The 15,790-nt window shown below is 40.5% G+C and overlaps 1 protein-coding gene across 1 annotated transcript in view; it reads right to left on the bottom strand.

Moving 5' to 3' along the window:
* The window catches only part of mpv17 (mitochondrial inner membrane protein MPV17), a 52,859-nt gene that overhangs the window by 2,436 nt on the left and 34,633 nt on the right, over positions 1-15,790 (bottom strand). The window contains exons 2-6 of the mRNA XM_042333480.1: positions 14,723-14,838; positions 13,403-13,495; positions 9,498-9,593; positions 2,668-2,700; positions 1,004-1,056 (exon numbers count right to left, since the gene is read on the bottom strand). Of these exons, the coding sequence (XP_042189414.1) occupies positions 1,004-1,056; positions 2,668-2,700; positions 9,498-9,593; positions 13,403-13,495; positions 14,723-14,838 (391 nt within the window). The remainder of the gene's footprint in view (positions 1-1,003; positions 1,057-2,667; positions 2,701-9,497; positions 9,594-13,402; positions 13,496-14,722; positions 14,839-15,790) is intronic.

The following is a 15,790-nucleotide window of genomic DNA, read 5'->3' as shown; positions in this document are numbered from 1 at the left end:
TAGGGGGAGGTTGGGTAGGTGAAGGAGGTGAGAACCATGGGATTTTAGACGCTGATGAGAGCCAAAGAGCATGGCTTCCGTCTTGTCAATGTTCAGCTGAAGGAAATTTGCACTCATCCAGCTACTGAGGTCTGACAGGCAGGCTGACAGGAAGTCTAATTATTCTTAGTGCAGAAAGATTAAGCTTAAATGATACACACTCATCATACTTTACAGTTTATACTGTAAATACAGTCATTCCTACTTTGAGGTGTCCTCCCGATGAGAAAGCTGCTATATAAAATGTAAGGATTATTATTATTATTATTTACTAACGTTTGATATTTAAACAATTTTTTGATTACAATTTTCTTCTTCTCTTGAACAAATTGACACATTCAAACTGAGATATCTCTAATTTGGTCACTAAATGCAATCAGGAGTAGGAACTGGGGCTGATTTTATTCTCTCGCTAACTCTGCCTGAGATCAGCTAACTGATCAGAGCAAGGATCAACCAATTCTTTTCCAATTTGTACAGCTCAGGTACTAATTAGATAAATTTGCAGGGCCATTGGAATATGTTGGATTTTAACTTTTTAACCCAGAAATGTTTATCCTAAATCTGATCCTCTAACTGTAGCTAACCAGAAGATCCACAGTAAATTCATTAGAATATTTCTGGACAGAAACCGGTGACCCAAGTCTGTGCTGGTGTTTTCTTTTCTCCACATATCCCTCCTTCTCCTCAAGTATGTATCTAATTTAACTGGAATTTAGGTTGAATTTGAAATGTCTGTTTGAAAATACCATTCCTTTGCGTCTTTACAAGACTTGCAAAGAATGCACATCACGGAAACAGGCCACTTGGCCCAACCAGTCTGTGCTGGTGTTTATACTCCACATAAAGCTTCTCCCATTCCCTTCTGTCCCATAACCTTCTATTCCCCTCTCCCTCATGCATGGAGGTATCTATGAATTATTCTGACAACTGTCCTAAAACCCAACAAGTAATTTCTTTTTACCTGTGCTTCAGTGGCATGAAGTAGAAATTTGTCATTTGAACAGCTGGCCAGATCTGCAAAACAATCAAAGAAAAATCACACTTTGGTGGCACCATTACATCTAACCTGTATAAATGCAAACATAATCATGTCAATGTTTTTTCTTCTGATGTTGTTGAAATGCTTTGTATCAAAATTACAGAAGAATGCCTTCAAAATTAATGTCATTATAATAATCATTATAGTGTAACTAGGCTGTGAACCCCGACATTTACCCAGCAAAATAAAACCCAAAATATGCACAGAAAGCCACTTCAAATTGCATTGAAAACACCTTCTGGCTTTTCACACTGAGAAGTGGTCACACCTGCAGTTCACCCCTGACAATACTGCTTGCACAATATGCAGGATGTGATGTCAACTGTGACCTGATTTACATTGTGTTCAGGCAGAATAAAATGAACTGTTCATAAGTAGTAGGCATTTGATATCATCATTATAGCAGTGCCATCCACAGAGAAAACGTTCCCTGAAGTTATTTCAGTGCTGTCACTATTGGGAAGTCAAGTGGCCGGGGTGGGTTGGGGAAGGGAAAGTTAGCAAAACATATTTTGACCGTATTCTTTAAATAGGAAACGATGTGCTTAGGAATACCACAATTTTAACTTATATCAAAATGTCTAAAATTTCTGAACTGATGTCTGTTATTTTAAAATGTAGTCAATGTTATGTCGGCAAATGTGGCAGCCAGTCTGTACCAACAAAGTCCCACAAGCAGAAAATTAAAAAAAACACACACGCAACAACAAAATTACATTTGTATAGCGCCTTTCATGTGCACACACACACGTACACACACAGTGTTTGGAGCTGAGGTCAGGGACAATCTGCTGTAGCTCCCGTTTTGCTTTTCTGTGACTCCTTGGCTGAAAATATGAAGCGAGTACCTGTAACTGATGTAACCACACTCACTCATGGCTTTCAAAGTGCCCCTTGCTTAATGGGAGCTTCATGGAAATAGAAGTTTTATCAGATCTGCAAGCACCATTCTGATGTGAGAGTGAGAGGCTTATGTGAGTGTAAGAGGCTGAAGTTCCATTCAAGGACAATATAAGGGAAGTCAACATTTTTACTGATTTGGGGCATTTTTAGTTTGAGTACCTATTTCTAGCACTAAATGTAAAAGTAAAAATGCAATCCATTCGCCACAATCCAACAATAATCATCTTCTTTGCCTTTGATGTAGCACCTTTCACGTCAGGAACATGTCGCAAAGTGCGTCACAGGATTAACTGTAAAGTGTAGTGAATGTGTACTTTGTAGGCAAAATACGCTAAAATGCATCTTCATTCTCAATGTTCATGCACAATGGTGTAAGCTGAGACTCTTTTCCCCTTTGAACCCTTTCCTGCCTGTCCTTTCAGATTTCAAGAACAACTTACATTTATATAGCACCTTCCATGTAAAATAATGTCTCATAGCACTGGACAAACGGGGGCTGGATACCGAGCAGGCAAATAGATTTGGATATCAGCCTTCAAAAAGATATGACCATTCTGATGTGAGAGGCTTATGTGAGTGTAAGAGGCTGAAATGAGATTCCATTGTATAGTGAGGTGCAACATTGCACCAACAATTACTATACATCAGTTTAATTCTTCTAAAAATACATATAAGTTACTTACATAATAGTTCGTAATCAGTGTATCTTTGTAATCCTACAAAAATAAAGGACAATTATAGTTTCAGTACATCTGATATGATTTTAACATATAAACATTAGCTATTTTAACATTTATTTTGGAGTGATTTTTTATTCAATCACAAACAAAACACAACTCTAAAGTATAGTACTAAAGAAAGTTGTCACATTGGGGCTTATTTTCAACTGAACATTAAGTATCTTTTAGCAGGTCAATTTGTCTTTAGGCTTTTTTCTTACTTCCACTGTCCTTATTTTGGTGATGGCAATCAGGAAAATCAATGTCTGAAGTTTATAATAAACCTTACATTTGATAAAGTGCCTTTCACGTTGGGAGAACATCCCAAAACGTTTCATAGGATACACTGTAAAGTGGAGAGCCTGTGTGTTTTTGTGAGTGAACACATCAGTCAATTTACACGAGCAATATCCCTCAACCAGCAACGAAGTGAGTGACCAGTTTTATTGTATTTTGTGAGAATGTTGACCAGGACACCGACAGAAACTCCCTTTTCTTTTCAAATGGTGCATGGGATCTTTAAGTATGTCCATATGAACAAGAGATGGAATCTCGGTTCAATGCCTCATCCAAAGGATGTCACCTCCAACAATGCAGCAACACCCCCACCCCCCACCCCCTGCCCCCACCCCCTGCCCCCACCCCCTGCCCCCACCCCCTGCCCCCACCCTCCGCTCTGCACTGGAATGTCAACATAGACTATGCAAGTTCCAAATCTCAACATTACTTAGGCACGAGTTCTACCAACTGAGCCAGGTTAACGCTTGACAGGATTAAATTGTGACAGGAATGGGGGAGGTAAGTGGGGTCTCCTGGGAGCTCAATTGGCTCCAAGGTGATATGCCTGTCAATGGAATGTCGGAATTGAACCAGCTCTCTTTGGTGGTCTTGGTAGTCTGGTTCCGCAGTATTCCAGGGCACTCCCGATGACAGCACAGTCAGCTGGCTCATCGGCAGAACTGGAAGGGCAGACCAGTCACTGGGGCCAGGGAGTCAACCCACTCCTGTTAACCCTGCAAGCCAAAGCCCTAACAGGTTCTAGTTAGACAAGCAGCAGGAAAGCTTGCCAGACAGCAATATCAAAGGCAAACTACGTAGTTTTAGCTGGTTTGACTCCAACAGTACTCCAACACAACTCTGGGGTCCTCAATCCATGTGTAGGTGGGATGCATGGAATTCTCAGATTGGTTTGGATACTCTTAAGCATGGTGATGGGCTTCCACTTGTGTCGGACCCAAAAACTATTGCTAAACCCTTGTTCCTAAGATGCACTGTTTTTAGGGAAGAAAATAATGATCAAAACTGAACACAATGTTCCTCTTCTATGCAATCAGGACAGATGGTGATGAAAGTATAGATATATTTATATTATATATGGGTGCAATTCAAACCAGATATTATATTATGATACAATGGGAGAAGAGTACTTGATTGAAATGGAGGAATGATAGCCTAAAGGAACAGTATCTCCAGCTGAATTTTCTCCTGTGTGATTATGGCATCATTTAGGGTTTATGCAGTGAGAAATAAAAATGAATTTCTGCCTTTCTTTCTAATAAAAAAGTTCATTCATTGTAGCATCAAACACACTGCTATGTTTTGATTCTGTTAACCGTTCAGCGAAGCACAAAAACAATAAGGTAAAACGGAAGCTTGTTCGGCCTTTCGTCATATTGTTGCTTGATAACCCACTATCTAGGCTGGTGACATTTACAAGGCATTAAAGCAAGGCACAAATGATGGACTGGGACAATTAAAAGGAATACATAAAGGATTTGACTGTAGCTGAAAGGAACTCACGGTTGTTGATTCACTGCATTCCTGTCATAGGCCATGATAAACACAAGTCTCAGACTCTGAACGTGGCACCAATCTATATTTACACTGTGACAGATTGATTTCAGTTCAAAGCCACAGTGCAGGAACTAGTGATAGAAAATTATGCAAATTATTACACTCCTTTCGTCTTCTCGTTCTTTGCATGATGGTTATTAATCAACGATCACAAGAGAGGTTTGACTGAAGAAGGCCTGACAGCCTATTTGATCTCATCTTTTCAGAATAATAAAATAAAAATCATCCTTGCATTTTATATAGAGTTGGGTGTCTCAAAACACTTCAGGTTTTGACTGTACTTATAGGCAAATTGTTATTTGCAACTCTGAACTGTACCAACCTGTCCTGCTGCCTTGGCAAATCAAAACATTGTTCTGCGTTTATTTTCTCTATCCCAAGAAAAATCCTATATACCTCTATAAGCCTCTCTGAGAGACAGACATTTCTTTTAAAAGCTGATGATCCTTAGTTTATCGGGGGTGACATGCTTGGCAGCGGAATGTCAGAATCGAGCCAGCCCTCTCTCGCAGTCTCAGTAGTCTGATATCTGAGCCAGGCCGGTCCGCAGTACTCCATAGCACTGCTGATGACAGCACAGCCAGCCTGAGCCTGGCTCATTGTTTTTTTTTGGTCAGCCGTGACACATGTCGAAACTCATCACCGTGCTTAAGAGTATCCAAGCCAAGCTGAGATTTCCATGCCTCCCACCAACACATGGAAATCCCAGAGATAGATTGTTGCAATGGAATGTGCACTCTCTCCCTGGAGGGACACATCCTGTTTACCCAATTCCAGAAACTATTTGCGCAGGTTGGCAAGAGCCAAGGCTTGGGGACCAAAGTGTGTATTGGGATAACTGCTGGAGTCTAACCAGCTAAGACTGCATAGCTTGCCATTGATATTGCTGTCTGACAAGCTTTCCCGCTGCTTGTCTAGCTAAGATAATAATAATAATAATAATAATCCTTGCATTTGATATAGCGCTTTTCACGTCGGGAGGACGTCCCAAAGCGCTTCACAGAACACACTGTAAAGTGAATTGACTGTATATTTGTGGGCGAACGCGGTAGCCAATTGCGCACAGCAATGTCCCACAGACAGTCGTAGATTGAAAATGACCAATTTAATTATTGTTTTTGTTTTTTTGGAGGGATTATTATTAGGCGTGTGGAGTAAGGAAACTTGCCCAAGGTTTCGCCCTGACCTGCCTGGAATTGAACTCAGGTCTCTCACTTGCAAAGCGAGTGCTCTAACCACTGAGCTACAGGACTCCACAAGATCATCCTTCCTGTTAGGGCTTTGGCTTCCAGTGTTAACAGGGGGAGTGGGATGACTCCCTGCCCCCAGAGACTGGTCTGCCCTTGGAGGTCTTGCCGATGAGCCAGGCTGGCTGTGCTGTCATCAGCAGTGCCCTGGAATACTGCGGACCCTCCTGGCTCAGGAACCGGACTACCAAGACCGCCACAGAGGGCTGGCTCGATTCCGACATTCCTTTGCCAGACATGTCACCTTGGAGCCAGTTTAGCTCCAAGTAGATCCCGTTTATCTCTACCCCATCCTCAGGAGGATAGTCACCAGTTGGTCGTTCAACATCTGACAACCGCGGGTTTGAGCCTCACTAGGTGGGTGGTAGGTACCAGGAACTCCCTGCGAGCTTCCCGGTGGGAAAAATAAATGTGTGAGAGCTTTGTCATCGTCTTTCTGTCCTGTCAGTACAAGTACTTGAAGGAGAAAGAATAACTGTTACAGGCAGAGGTGTTACTGTGGTTGTTTGTTCACTGTCGCACTTTGAAAGGTCTTGAGCTTCTCCCAGTTCCCTTCCAATCTATTTACTCCCTTGTTTTTCCCACTCTCCCTTATTTTGAGAACTCTCTCCTCTCAGACTCCCCTCCCCCACTAACTAGATGTATGAAAGACACAATAAAGACAGGACATTTGTGTCAATTGTTGAAGCTAACACCTGGAGCCATTCATTGGAGATTTTGTTGGAGACCAATGACTATGGTAGTTTCTCCTGCCTTTCTTTGATCAGGCTTGTCTGTGAGGATGTTCAATCAGGGTGGTTAATTAGTGTTTGATGTGCCATTGACACCGGGACCACAATTTCCCCTTTGAAAACCTGTAACAATACTTATGCAGAGTTAAGTATTGCTTTAAGACGTGCTTTCAGCTCCAACGCCCCTAATATGAGGCAATTGCACTCCTTCAAGATGAGCAGCCAATAATGTCATGGTGACCAGAACTATACACAGTACACCAGATGCAGCCAGAGCAGAGTACTATACAGTTAGAATCATAGAATATTACAGGACAGAAGGAGGCCATTCAGCCCATCGTGCCCCAGTTTGAGCATGATTTCTGGAAACTCAATTAAATTTTCCTTAACTGCTCTAGAATTAATAATAACATTGCTTGCAATTGATATAGCGCCTTATCACATCTTTGAGACGTCTCAAAGCTCTTCACAGAATATACCATAAAGCAAATTGACCCATATATTTTGTAGGTGAAATGCGACAGCCAATTGCGCACAGCAGTGTCCAACAAATAGTCATGGATTGAGTGACTAAATTATTATTAATTTTATTGATCATTTTATGTTCAGAACAATTTTTAACAACTGCTAAAATGTAGGGTTTTCTCATGCAGCTAAATCATATGAAATTGACTATGTCTAGCAGTGAAGATATATCCAGTGACACGCGGTAGCCAATTGCGCACAGGGTGGTGGGGGTGGGAGAGAATCTTTTACGTTGGCCTACTAGTAATTATATTTTCCAGGATAGGATAGAGCTGTTTGGGTGAAAATTTGACAGCGTCTATCGATTTAGCTATTTCAGAGTGGAACCCTGATCAAAGCTGGTGCCCTCAATGAGAATGATTAATTGCCTCAGTTAACCTGGAGAGCCATCGGATAGCATTGAGAAGCAGACGAACATTCTGCAAGTGAATAGCCCAAACCGGAGATTACCAGCCATTCTTTAAAAGTCTTCACCCTTGAGCTCATAACATAAATTGACACTTTGGCGCCTGCGGCACAACTCATTCAGTGCAGAAATCGAAAGTGTAATAGAGTACACCTGTTACATTTGATTGCCAATGAAGGCTCTACTTGCATCATTTAAAAAGTGCATCTTAAAAGTTGCTTTTTATGATCACAAGTAAGTACAGGTATGCTAAAGTCTGATTCATATTGAAGTGAGGTTTTAACTAATAAACATACAGGTATATCTTCACAGGAACAGATGTGCAAACCTCAGAGGTTTATTTACATGAGCGTGCTTAATTTTCATTTCAGACATTTTATGGATTAGAAAGCGTAAGATTTTGTGGTTTAAAATGTTACCTAAATATCATTAAAAATGAAGGACTGATGTCTGCTGTGATGCACCCTCTTATCAATTAGCCTGCGAGCACTCACTCACCAAAGGTACCTTGCCTTATAATAATAATTCTTGCATCTGATGTAGCGCCTTATCATGTCTTTTAGATGTCTCAAAGAGCTTACAGAATATACTCTAAAGTTAATTGACTGTATGTTTTGTGGGCGAAATGCCACAGCCAATTGCAAACAGCAGTGTCCCACAAGTAGTGACTGACTGACCAAATTATTATTATTTTGAAGGGTTTATCATCCCTGGAAAAGCGATCCACCAATCGACTTACAATCGGGTTCCTACTTACTGCTAGGTAAACAGAGGTAATGTTTACATGTGAGCCATGGCATTGAGTACCCCAGTCAAAGGGAAAATAAGTCAAGCGCATTCAGGAGGGGAGAGGGGAAAAAAAGGAAAGTTCCTCAACAAGCTATTTCAGAACCCCTCATGGCTGCCCAAATTGAGATTAATGCACTATTCATTTCATGTCCAATAAATGCTAACTATTCCCTGGAGAGCCTTTAATTCCACGGCAGAGGAGAATGAACTTGGTGACCTGGTTGTTGATTTCAATGAACAAGTCTGGCTTCATTTAGTGTGCCACCTCCCTAACATTTGTTCATATTGATGATAAAGGCAGGTACACGGGTGGCAACATTGACACCTATTTAAAATAAATTACCTGCTGCTGAATAGTTTAAGTGCAGCATCTGTGCTTTTAACAAGCGTTTTTTAATGTTCTGATTTTCTAGCTGTCCTTTTAGTTGCATTTGTCTGGCTAGAAAGGAATGTAATCAAATTAATTCTAATAATCTGTGAAAGGAATCACAAAAAGAATTTAGGAGGAACTACTTCACATAGAGTTTAGTGAGACTATGAAATTCACTGCCCAAAGCAATGGTTGAATCAGATAGAGTAGATGCATTGAAGAGGAAGCTAGATCTTCATGAGGGAGAAGGAAATAGAAGGGTATGGGAGTAAGAATTGGGTGGAGATTCATGTGTCATATAAACACCAGCCTGGACTAGTTGGGCTGAATGGTCTGGTTCAGTGCTGTACAATCTATATAGAATATTAATTTGTCACAGTCAAATCACAGAAAAGCTGCAATACTAGCTTGTTTTAAATTCATACAAAATATGGTTCAATTAATTTCAGTAGATCCCATAAACAGCCATGACGAGAATGATCAATTAAACTGTCGGTCTGTTGGCCAGGACACTGGAAGAAACTCCTTTCTCTTTCCAAACAATATCACAAGATCTTTCATGTCCACGTGAATGGGCAGACGGCATTCTGTTTAACAATTCCTTTGAAAGATGACACCTTAAACAATGCAGTGCTCCCCCAGCACTTCAATGGGGTATAAGGCTAGACCGCAAGTTCAAGTCCCAACCCAAGGTTTGCATCCACAAATCTGTGACCCAGAGGTGAGATTGCTACCAACTGAGCTGAGCCTATATCAGTTACCTCAGTTACTTCTCATTTGTGATTAATTCAGTGTCACTTTGTCTTGCAGCAGACCTACTAAATCACATTGTAGCTTTTACAAACATGCACATTGAAATAAGTGTTACTTACCTTATTTAACTTGAGCCAGATTTCATCTGCCGAAAGGCCATTCAGAACTCCAGTTAATGAAATAAAGCAGCCCAAAAAAATAGGTGCAAGTAAACCCTAGAGAGAAAATACAAAGATTTTGTTTGAGCTGTGTCCACATAAAATGCATCAACCTCAGATACTCCATATTCTGCCCCACTTATACCATATTCTAACTTTCCACCTTTGTTGGAATTTTATACTAATCCAACCAATACATATTTTGTAACCCAACAGTGGATTACTGACCTCCCGAAAATATGAAGTGCAGAGGTCCTAAGGTTGTTGATTCACAGATATGCAGTTATATGCAATTATCTAATTCAGCACAAACAAAATCACATTCACAGCCAAAATAATGAGTAATTATACTGGTGATTTGAAAGGTACTATATAATATACAGTGCCTTATTACGTTTTTGAGATATACAGTATATACCGGAAAGTGAATTGACTGTATAATTTTTGTGGGCGAAACATATAAATGTAAATTTAAAATACAAATTTGTATTGTGATACAAACACCTTTCTGTGTGGTGACACTGATGTGAGGTGCTGCATACTGTCTGATCATTGTGATCCACATTATTGCCTTAAAGATCATCTATCAATCAGGGTGCTTTATGAACGAACAGATTGGGGACAGAAGCAAGTGCAATATATGGAGGACAAGTTTTTCTACTGAAACTGTTACAAGCCATTGCTGTGTATCCAGAAATCCTACAATCCTACAAAACTTTCGATTTGCTTTGCCTTACATGCTGCTGGACTTGGTTGTAAAGATTTATGAGGAGAAATTCCACCTGGGTGTAGATTTACTCTCTTTATGTAGCATTTCAGAGAAGCCAGAATGTTTGGTACATTTTTTAAATGCAACCTTAATTCTGAAGCAAATTCGTTCAAAACTGACATCAAAGTTAAGTCAATAATTTGCCGAATTTTGCACACTCTTAAAATGCTATACAAATAAAACAAATTTAGACATAAATGGAATTTCTCCTCCTTGGTCTTGAAGGTAGCATCCTTAAAATGGTGTGACTGAACAGTTTTAGTCATGGTTGTTTCCAACTTCTTCTCAACTCCAGTTTAGTTCTTTATCATTTCGACTACTACTATTACATACGGTATATGATTGAATAGCATACATAAATAAACCACATCATACCTGTTAGCAAAATTGATTAGCAAACATAAACAACACAATGACATTCAACAGCACCCAAAGGTGCTTAATTGAGGTGACAGAATTAATCCAACTCATCTCTGACTGAGGAGCAAGTTAGGATGCTGCTTATCAGAAATATTTCATTCAGCCTGGATAATACGTGACTATACTTATGACTGCATATCTGTCTTACCTGCTTTCCCCCTTAAATCAGAATATCATCCTTATTATTGCTTATGCAGTCCATGAAAAAGAATGCTTTAATCTCAAACTCTAGTTGCGTCAACCACATCCTAATTCTAGCCGAATATGAAACTCAAATACTGAGTGCCCAGCATGAAGTGTCAGTATAAATAGAGCCTTTGAAGCTTCATAGGTGCAATTATTTCAAAGATATTTTCTTCAACATAAGGTGCTTCAAACTTTGTAACCTAAAGAAATCATAAATTTCACCCTTTATTTATTGTGGAATACTTTTTAGAAATTTCCTTCAACAGAAGGCGTGCTATGAAAGCAATATGACTCCAGAAAAAAGTAGTTACAGTATTTGCATTCTACGTTCATTACTAATTTAAAAATTGAAGGTAACAATTTTTATTAATTGAACCTGTATATTAAAAAAATGTTTTTCCTCGTTCACTTGAATGCTGTTCATATCTCATTTGAAATGTGCACCATTTTATTGACTTATTAAAATCTGTTAATCTTGTGGAGGAAAGAGTTGGGTGTTCCAAACTCTTCCCCCCACCAGCTGCAGATTATTCAGAACTGTGCAACTCATGTCCTCTCCTTTGCCAGGCTCCGTGACCCCATCACCCCATCCTCGCCCGGCTCACTGGCATCCCATCCCTCAGAGGATAGAGTCCAAAATCCTTGTCCTTGCTTTCAAAGCCTTTCACTGCATTGCTCCTTCCTACCTCCTGACCCCCTACCAACCTGTCCGCTCCCTCCACTCAGCAGGCTCTGACTTGTTCCATGCCTGACCCACCCCACCATCGGCAGTTGGGGCTTCAGCTTTTCTGCCCCCAACCTTTGGAACTCCATCCCATAGTCCCTTCTCCTCGCCCCCTCCTTTGCCTCCTTCAAGGTCCGTCTCAAGACCTTCTTCTTCGACTGCGCCTTTGGTAACCACCCTACCCCCATCCTCCCTGCTGTGCATGCTTCCTGATCCCAAGCCCCTGCTCGAGTGCACATCCTGAACTGTCCAGCACTTTGAGACATCCTTCAGACGTGAAAGGGCTATACAAATGCAATTTGTTGTTGTTGTTATTAATAATAATCCTTGCATTTGATATGCAATCTAATAAAATTGTATTGTTCCTCAGTACTTTAGTTCAGTGGTTTACTATTGGCGTGATTGATTGACAAACAAAACGCAGGTAGATTTATAATTTACTGCTGTCCTGATCCACGATGCTGTATGCATATCATTTTGCAGTAACACATCTCTGAAACTGAGCTTGGTACCTTGTAATAACAACATCCAGCCTAGCAACCAAGAAAGAGCTTTCACCAAACGTTCACATTTTTGAACTGAGAAAAGCTCAGAAACTAAGGGGAAAAGTACAAATACAAATGATTTCAATGCTCCATGCTGTATTCTTTCAAGGTAATAGTGAATCTTGGGTTCCAACAGTTGATTTTCTCACAGGGGGCAAAATTACTGGAATTGGGTACATTATCACTCCCAAAAACTTTCACCTAAATCTAAAATTACACTCTGAAAACAGAATGACACTCATTATAGGATTTATTTGTGAGTTGAAAAATCTGTCTGACTGACTTAATATCAAAAGAGAAAGAAACATGAAAAAAAAATAATAATCCTTGCATTTGATATTGTGCCTTGTCATGTCTTCGAGACGTCTCAAAGTGCTTCACAGAATACACTGTAAAGTGAATTGACTGTATATTTTGTGGGTGAAACGAGGCAACCAATTGCGCACAGCAGTTTCCCACAAACAGTTGTGAATTGAGTGACCAATTTATTATTCTTTTGGAAGGAATTATTACCCTCAGAAAAGCAATCCCCCAATCAACTAACAACCAGCTTCCTACTTACTGCTAGGCAAACAGAGGCGTGCAGTTAAGGAAATTTGCTCAACGTTTCGCCCTGCCCAGGAAACGAACCCAGGTCTCTCACTTGCAAGGCGAGTGCTCTAACTACTAAGCTGCAGGACTCCAAACTACAATACAAGGGCATTGCCAATAACACAGTAAATAATCTGCACACCACAAGCTTCTAGACCCTGCCCCCCCATCTCTCAATTGCCTGTCATCCACAAGTACTCAGTACTCGCATACCTGATTTCAACCTCTTTTGTATATAATGTATACTTGTGGGTAAATAATCTGCTCAGTTTCCATTGTAGATATCGCTAAAAGTGTATTGTTGTGACAGAATTTTTACTCCATCGCATTTGATATAATCTCTTATTATGTTGTCTACACATCTCAAAGAACGTTACAGGGTTTTATGATAGAATGTAGTGACTGTATATTTGGAGGCGAATGCAACAGTAATGTCCCACAAACAGCCATGACCAATTTTCTTTGTGGGATTGTTGGCCAGGCCTCTGTTGAGAAACAGCGCTATCTTTTTGAATAGGCAGATGGGACTTTGATTAACAACAATAACTTGCATTTATATAGCGACCTTCACGTAGGAAGCATCTCGGATCTCTGCACAGTGATGGGGGTTGAATCATTTACAAAAACTGACCTGATCAAGACACATTTTCTTTAATGCCACAATTTTGGTGTTTCCAGGAAGGAGCTGATCTAGTAATTTATACCAGCCTCCAAGAACAGGACCCTGCAATGAGATGACAGTTACAACATAAAATTACATAGCATATTTGTTAATCGGGACTAGTCTCAAATTAAACTGTTTTCAATTGAAGATTGAAATTCCAGCAACTAGCTACAAAACAGCAAATCACCTTAGCGGTTCAAAAAACATAGTTCACAAATTAAATTGCACAGATGGTGGTTGGAATGTGGAATTCTCTCCCACAAATTGCAATCGAGTCCAGAGATTATTTTAAAAGGAAATTAGATGAAAAAATATCAATATGGTACGAGGAACGAGCAACAGAATGCCAGATTAGTGACTCATGTGGAGGAAGACACAAGCTAAAAGGCTGGTTTCTAAGCTGTAACATTCCAGGTTGGCGTCAGCCTGGCTACCACTCTCGACTCTGAGTCAGCCAGTTGTGGTTCAAGTCCCCACTTTGGGACTGTGAACTTATAGTCTCGGCTGTTTGGAATGTGCTGCCTTGTTGGGGCTGCTCAGGTTTGTTCTCTCTCCTTTCAGACTCACGCTTGGGCTGCTCACACCTGCCTGGTTACAAAGTTTAATTTTACCTGTTGCTTAAATGTAATTATCATCTGTTTATGAAGTTGAATTTTCATCCATTTGCAAACTTGAATGATGAATTCTATGCGTTCGAAGCCCTACTTTGCAATGGTTAGTATGGAAATGTAACACGTGACTGCCTTTTGGGACTCAGTCGAGGCATGGGATTTGCCAGTAAAGGGGTTATTTAATAGGAGTTTTGATTGACAGGAGTTCTTCGGGGTTTTCTCTCGCAATTTCCATGATTGAAAATTTCTAAAGTGTCAGAAAGTCCTTACAAAATAGGCTATGGTTGCATAATTGATAAGTTTTGTCCTCATTTCTGTTGACGGAAAAGGAGCAAAATCTGAAAAGTGGATGTATTGCTACATAGAGATTACAGAGTGGGAATGGCGGCTGGTTTTTGGAGCATGTAAAGGACTCTGGCACTATCTTCTAAGTTACAGAGAGAGCACTTTAAATTGGTTCAAAAAATCTGACAGTGGAACCCGGTATCTTGAACCAAAGTGCTGGAGAGGGATAATAAGAATAAAATTCTTGCATTTGATAGACCGAAAGAGGCGGTTGGGCCAAACAAGTCTAAGCTGGCGTTTTTCTCCAATATGGCAAACAATCTAATATTAACATTGAAAGGCCGATTGTTACATTACATTCATGTCACAATGATCGACTTGGTGAACTTACCACAAAACACAGCCCTATAGATGTCAATTTTATTGTTCTCTTCATGTTGTGATTTGCCAGTCCTTTCCGTTCAATCAGTTGCTGTGTAATTATGTCACTAAATCCAACTAAAGTACCTGTAAAGTATAAAGAACATCAATCAGTAGAGGTATACAAAGTGTGTGAGAGTGTGTGGAAGAGAGAGTGATTGAGAGAGACAGAGAGAGCATGAGGCAGAGTGGAACAGAGAGAGGCAGAGAAGCAGAGAGAGTGAGTGAGAGCTGAGAGAGAGAAAAGTCAGGGTAGTGTTTTGTGGTTCACTGTCAGGAGAGTCAATCGGAGCCTCTCTTGGCTGCCACAGGGGAACCAAGGGTAGACACTGAGTCGCGCCGTGCAGTTTCTTCACAGAAAGCTCCCTCTTTCCCAGTGAGAAACGTCTCAACATTCTTCACCACTGACTTCCCCACCCTACCTCTGCAATCTCCCAACCCGGCCGTTCCCTTTGCCCAGCAAACACCAGTTTGCTTCATGTCCCCCCACCTCATCTACCTCACGATCGCCATTTTGTCCCCACTCTCTGGAGCTCCATTCCTGGCGTCTCTCCGACTCTTCTCTTTCAAGGTACATCAAGACAAGAATAACAAATTACATTTGTATAGCACCTTTGACATTGGGAGGATGTCCCAAGGCCCTGGACTCTTTGACCGTGCTTTCAGTCACTACCCCCCATCCTCACTCGGCTCCACCCCCAGCAGTGTCGAGCGCATTGAAATGTCCTTCCAACGTGAAAAAGAAACTATGTCAATGTTATATGATATTTCTGGAAAGGAAACACAAAAATATTGCTTATGTGGCCTGCGCATGTTTATCAAATTGGACATCTGGCCTTCAGCAGTCAAAAGGTTGGACCAGCCTGATGTATATTATTAAACAAGCAGAGGTATATTATATTATAAACATTATTAAACACGGAGATGTGTATGAAAATTATTAAACAACCAGAAGCATAAGCCCCTACTGACAGCAGCTTGATCTGCAGAATAATATTAATAATCCTTGCATTTGATATAGTGCTTTTCACGTCTTCTC

Source organism: Callorhinchus milii, unplaced genomic scaffold, assembly GCF_018977255.1.
Source record: "Callorhinchus milii isolate IMCB2004 unplaced genomic scaffold, IMCB_Cmil_1.0 Scaffold3, whole genome shotgun sequence".
Lineage (NCBI taxonomy): Eukaryota > Metazoa > Chordata > Chondrichthyes > Chimaeriformes > Callorhinchidae > Callorhinchus > Callorhinchus milii.
Note: the sequence above shows the minus strand (reverse complement) of the source record. Positions and strands in the feature narration are given on the sequence as shown.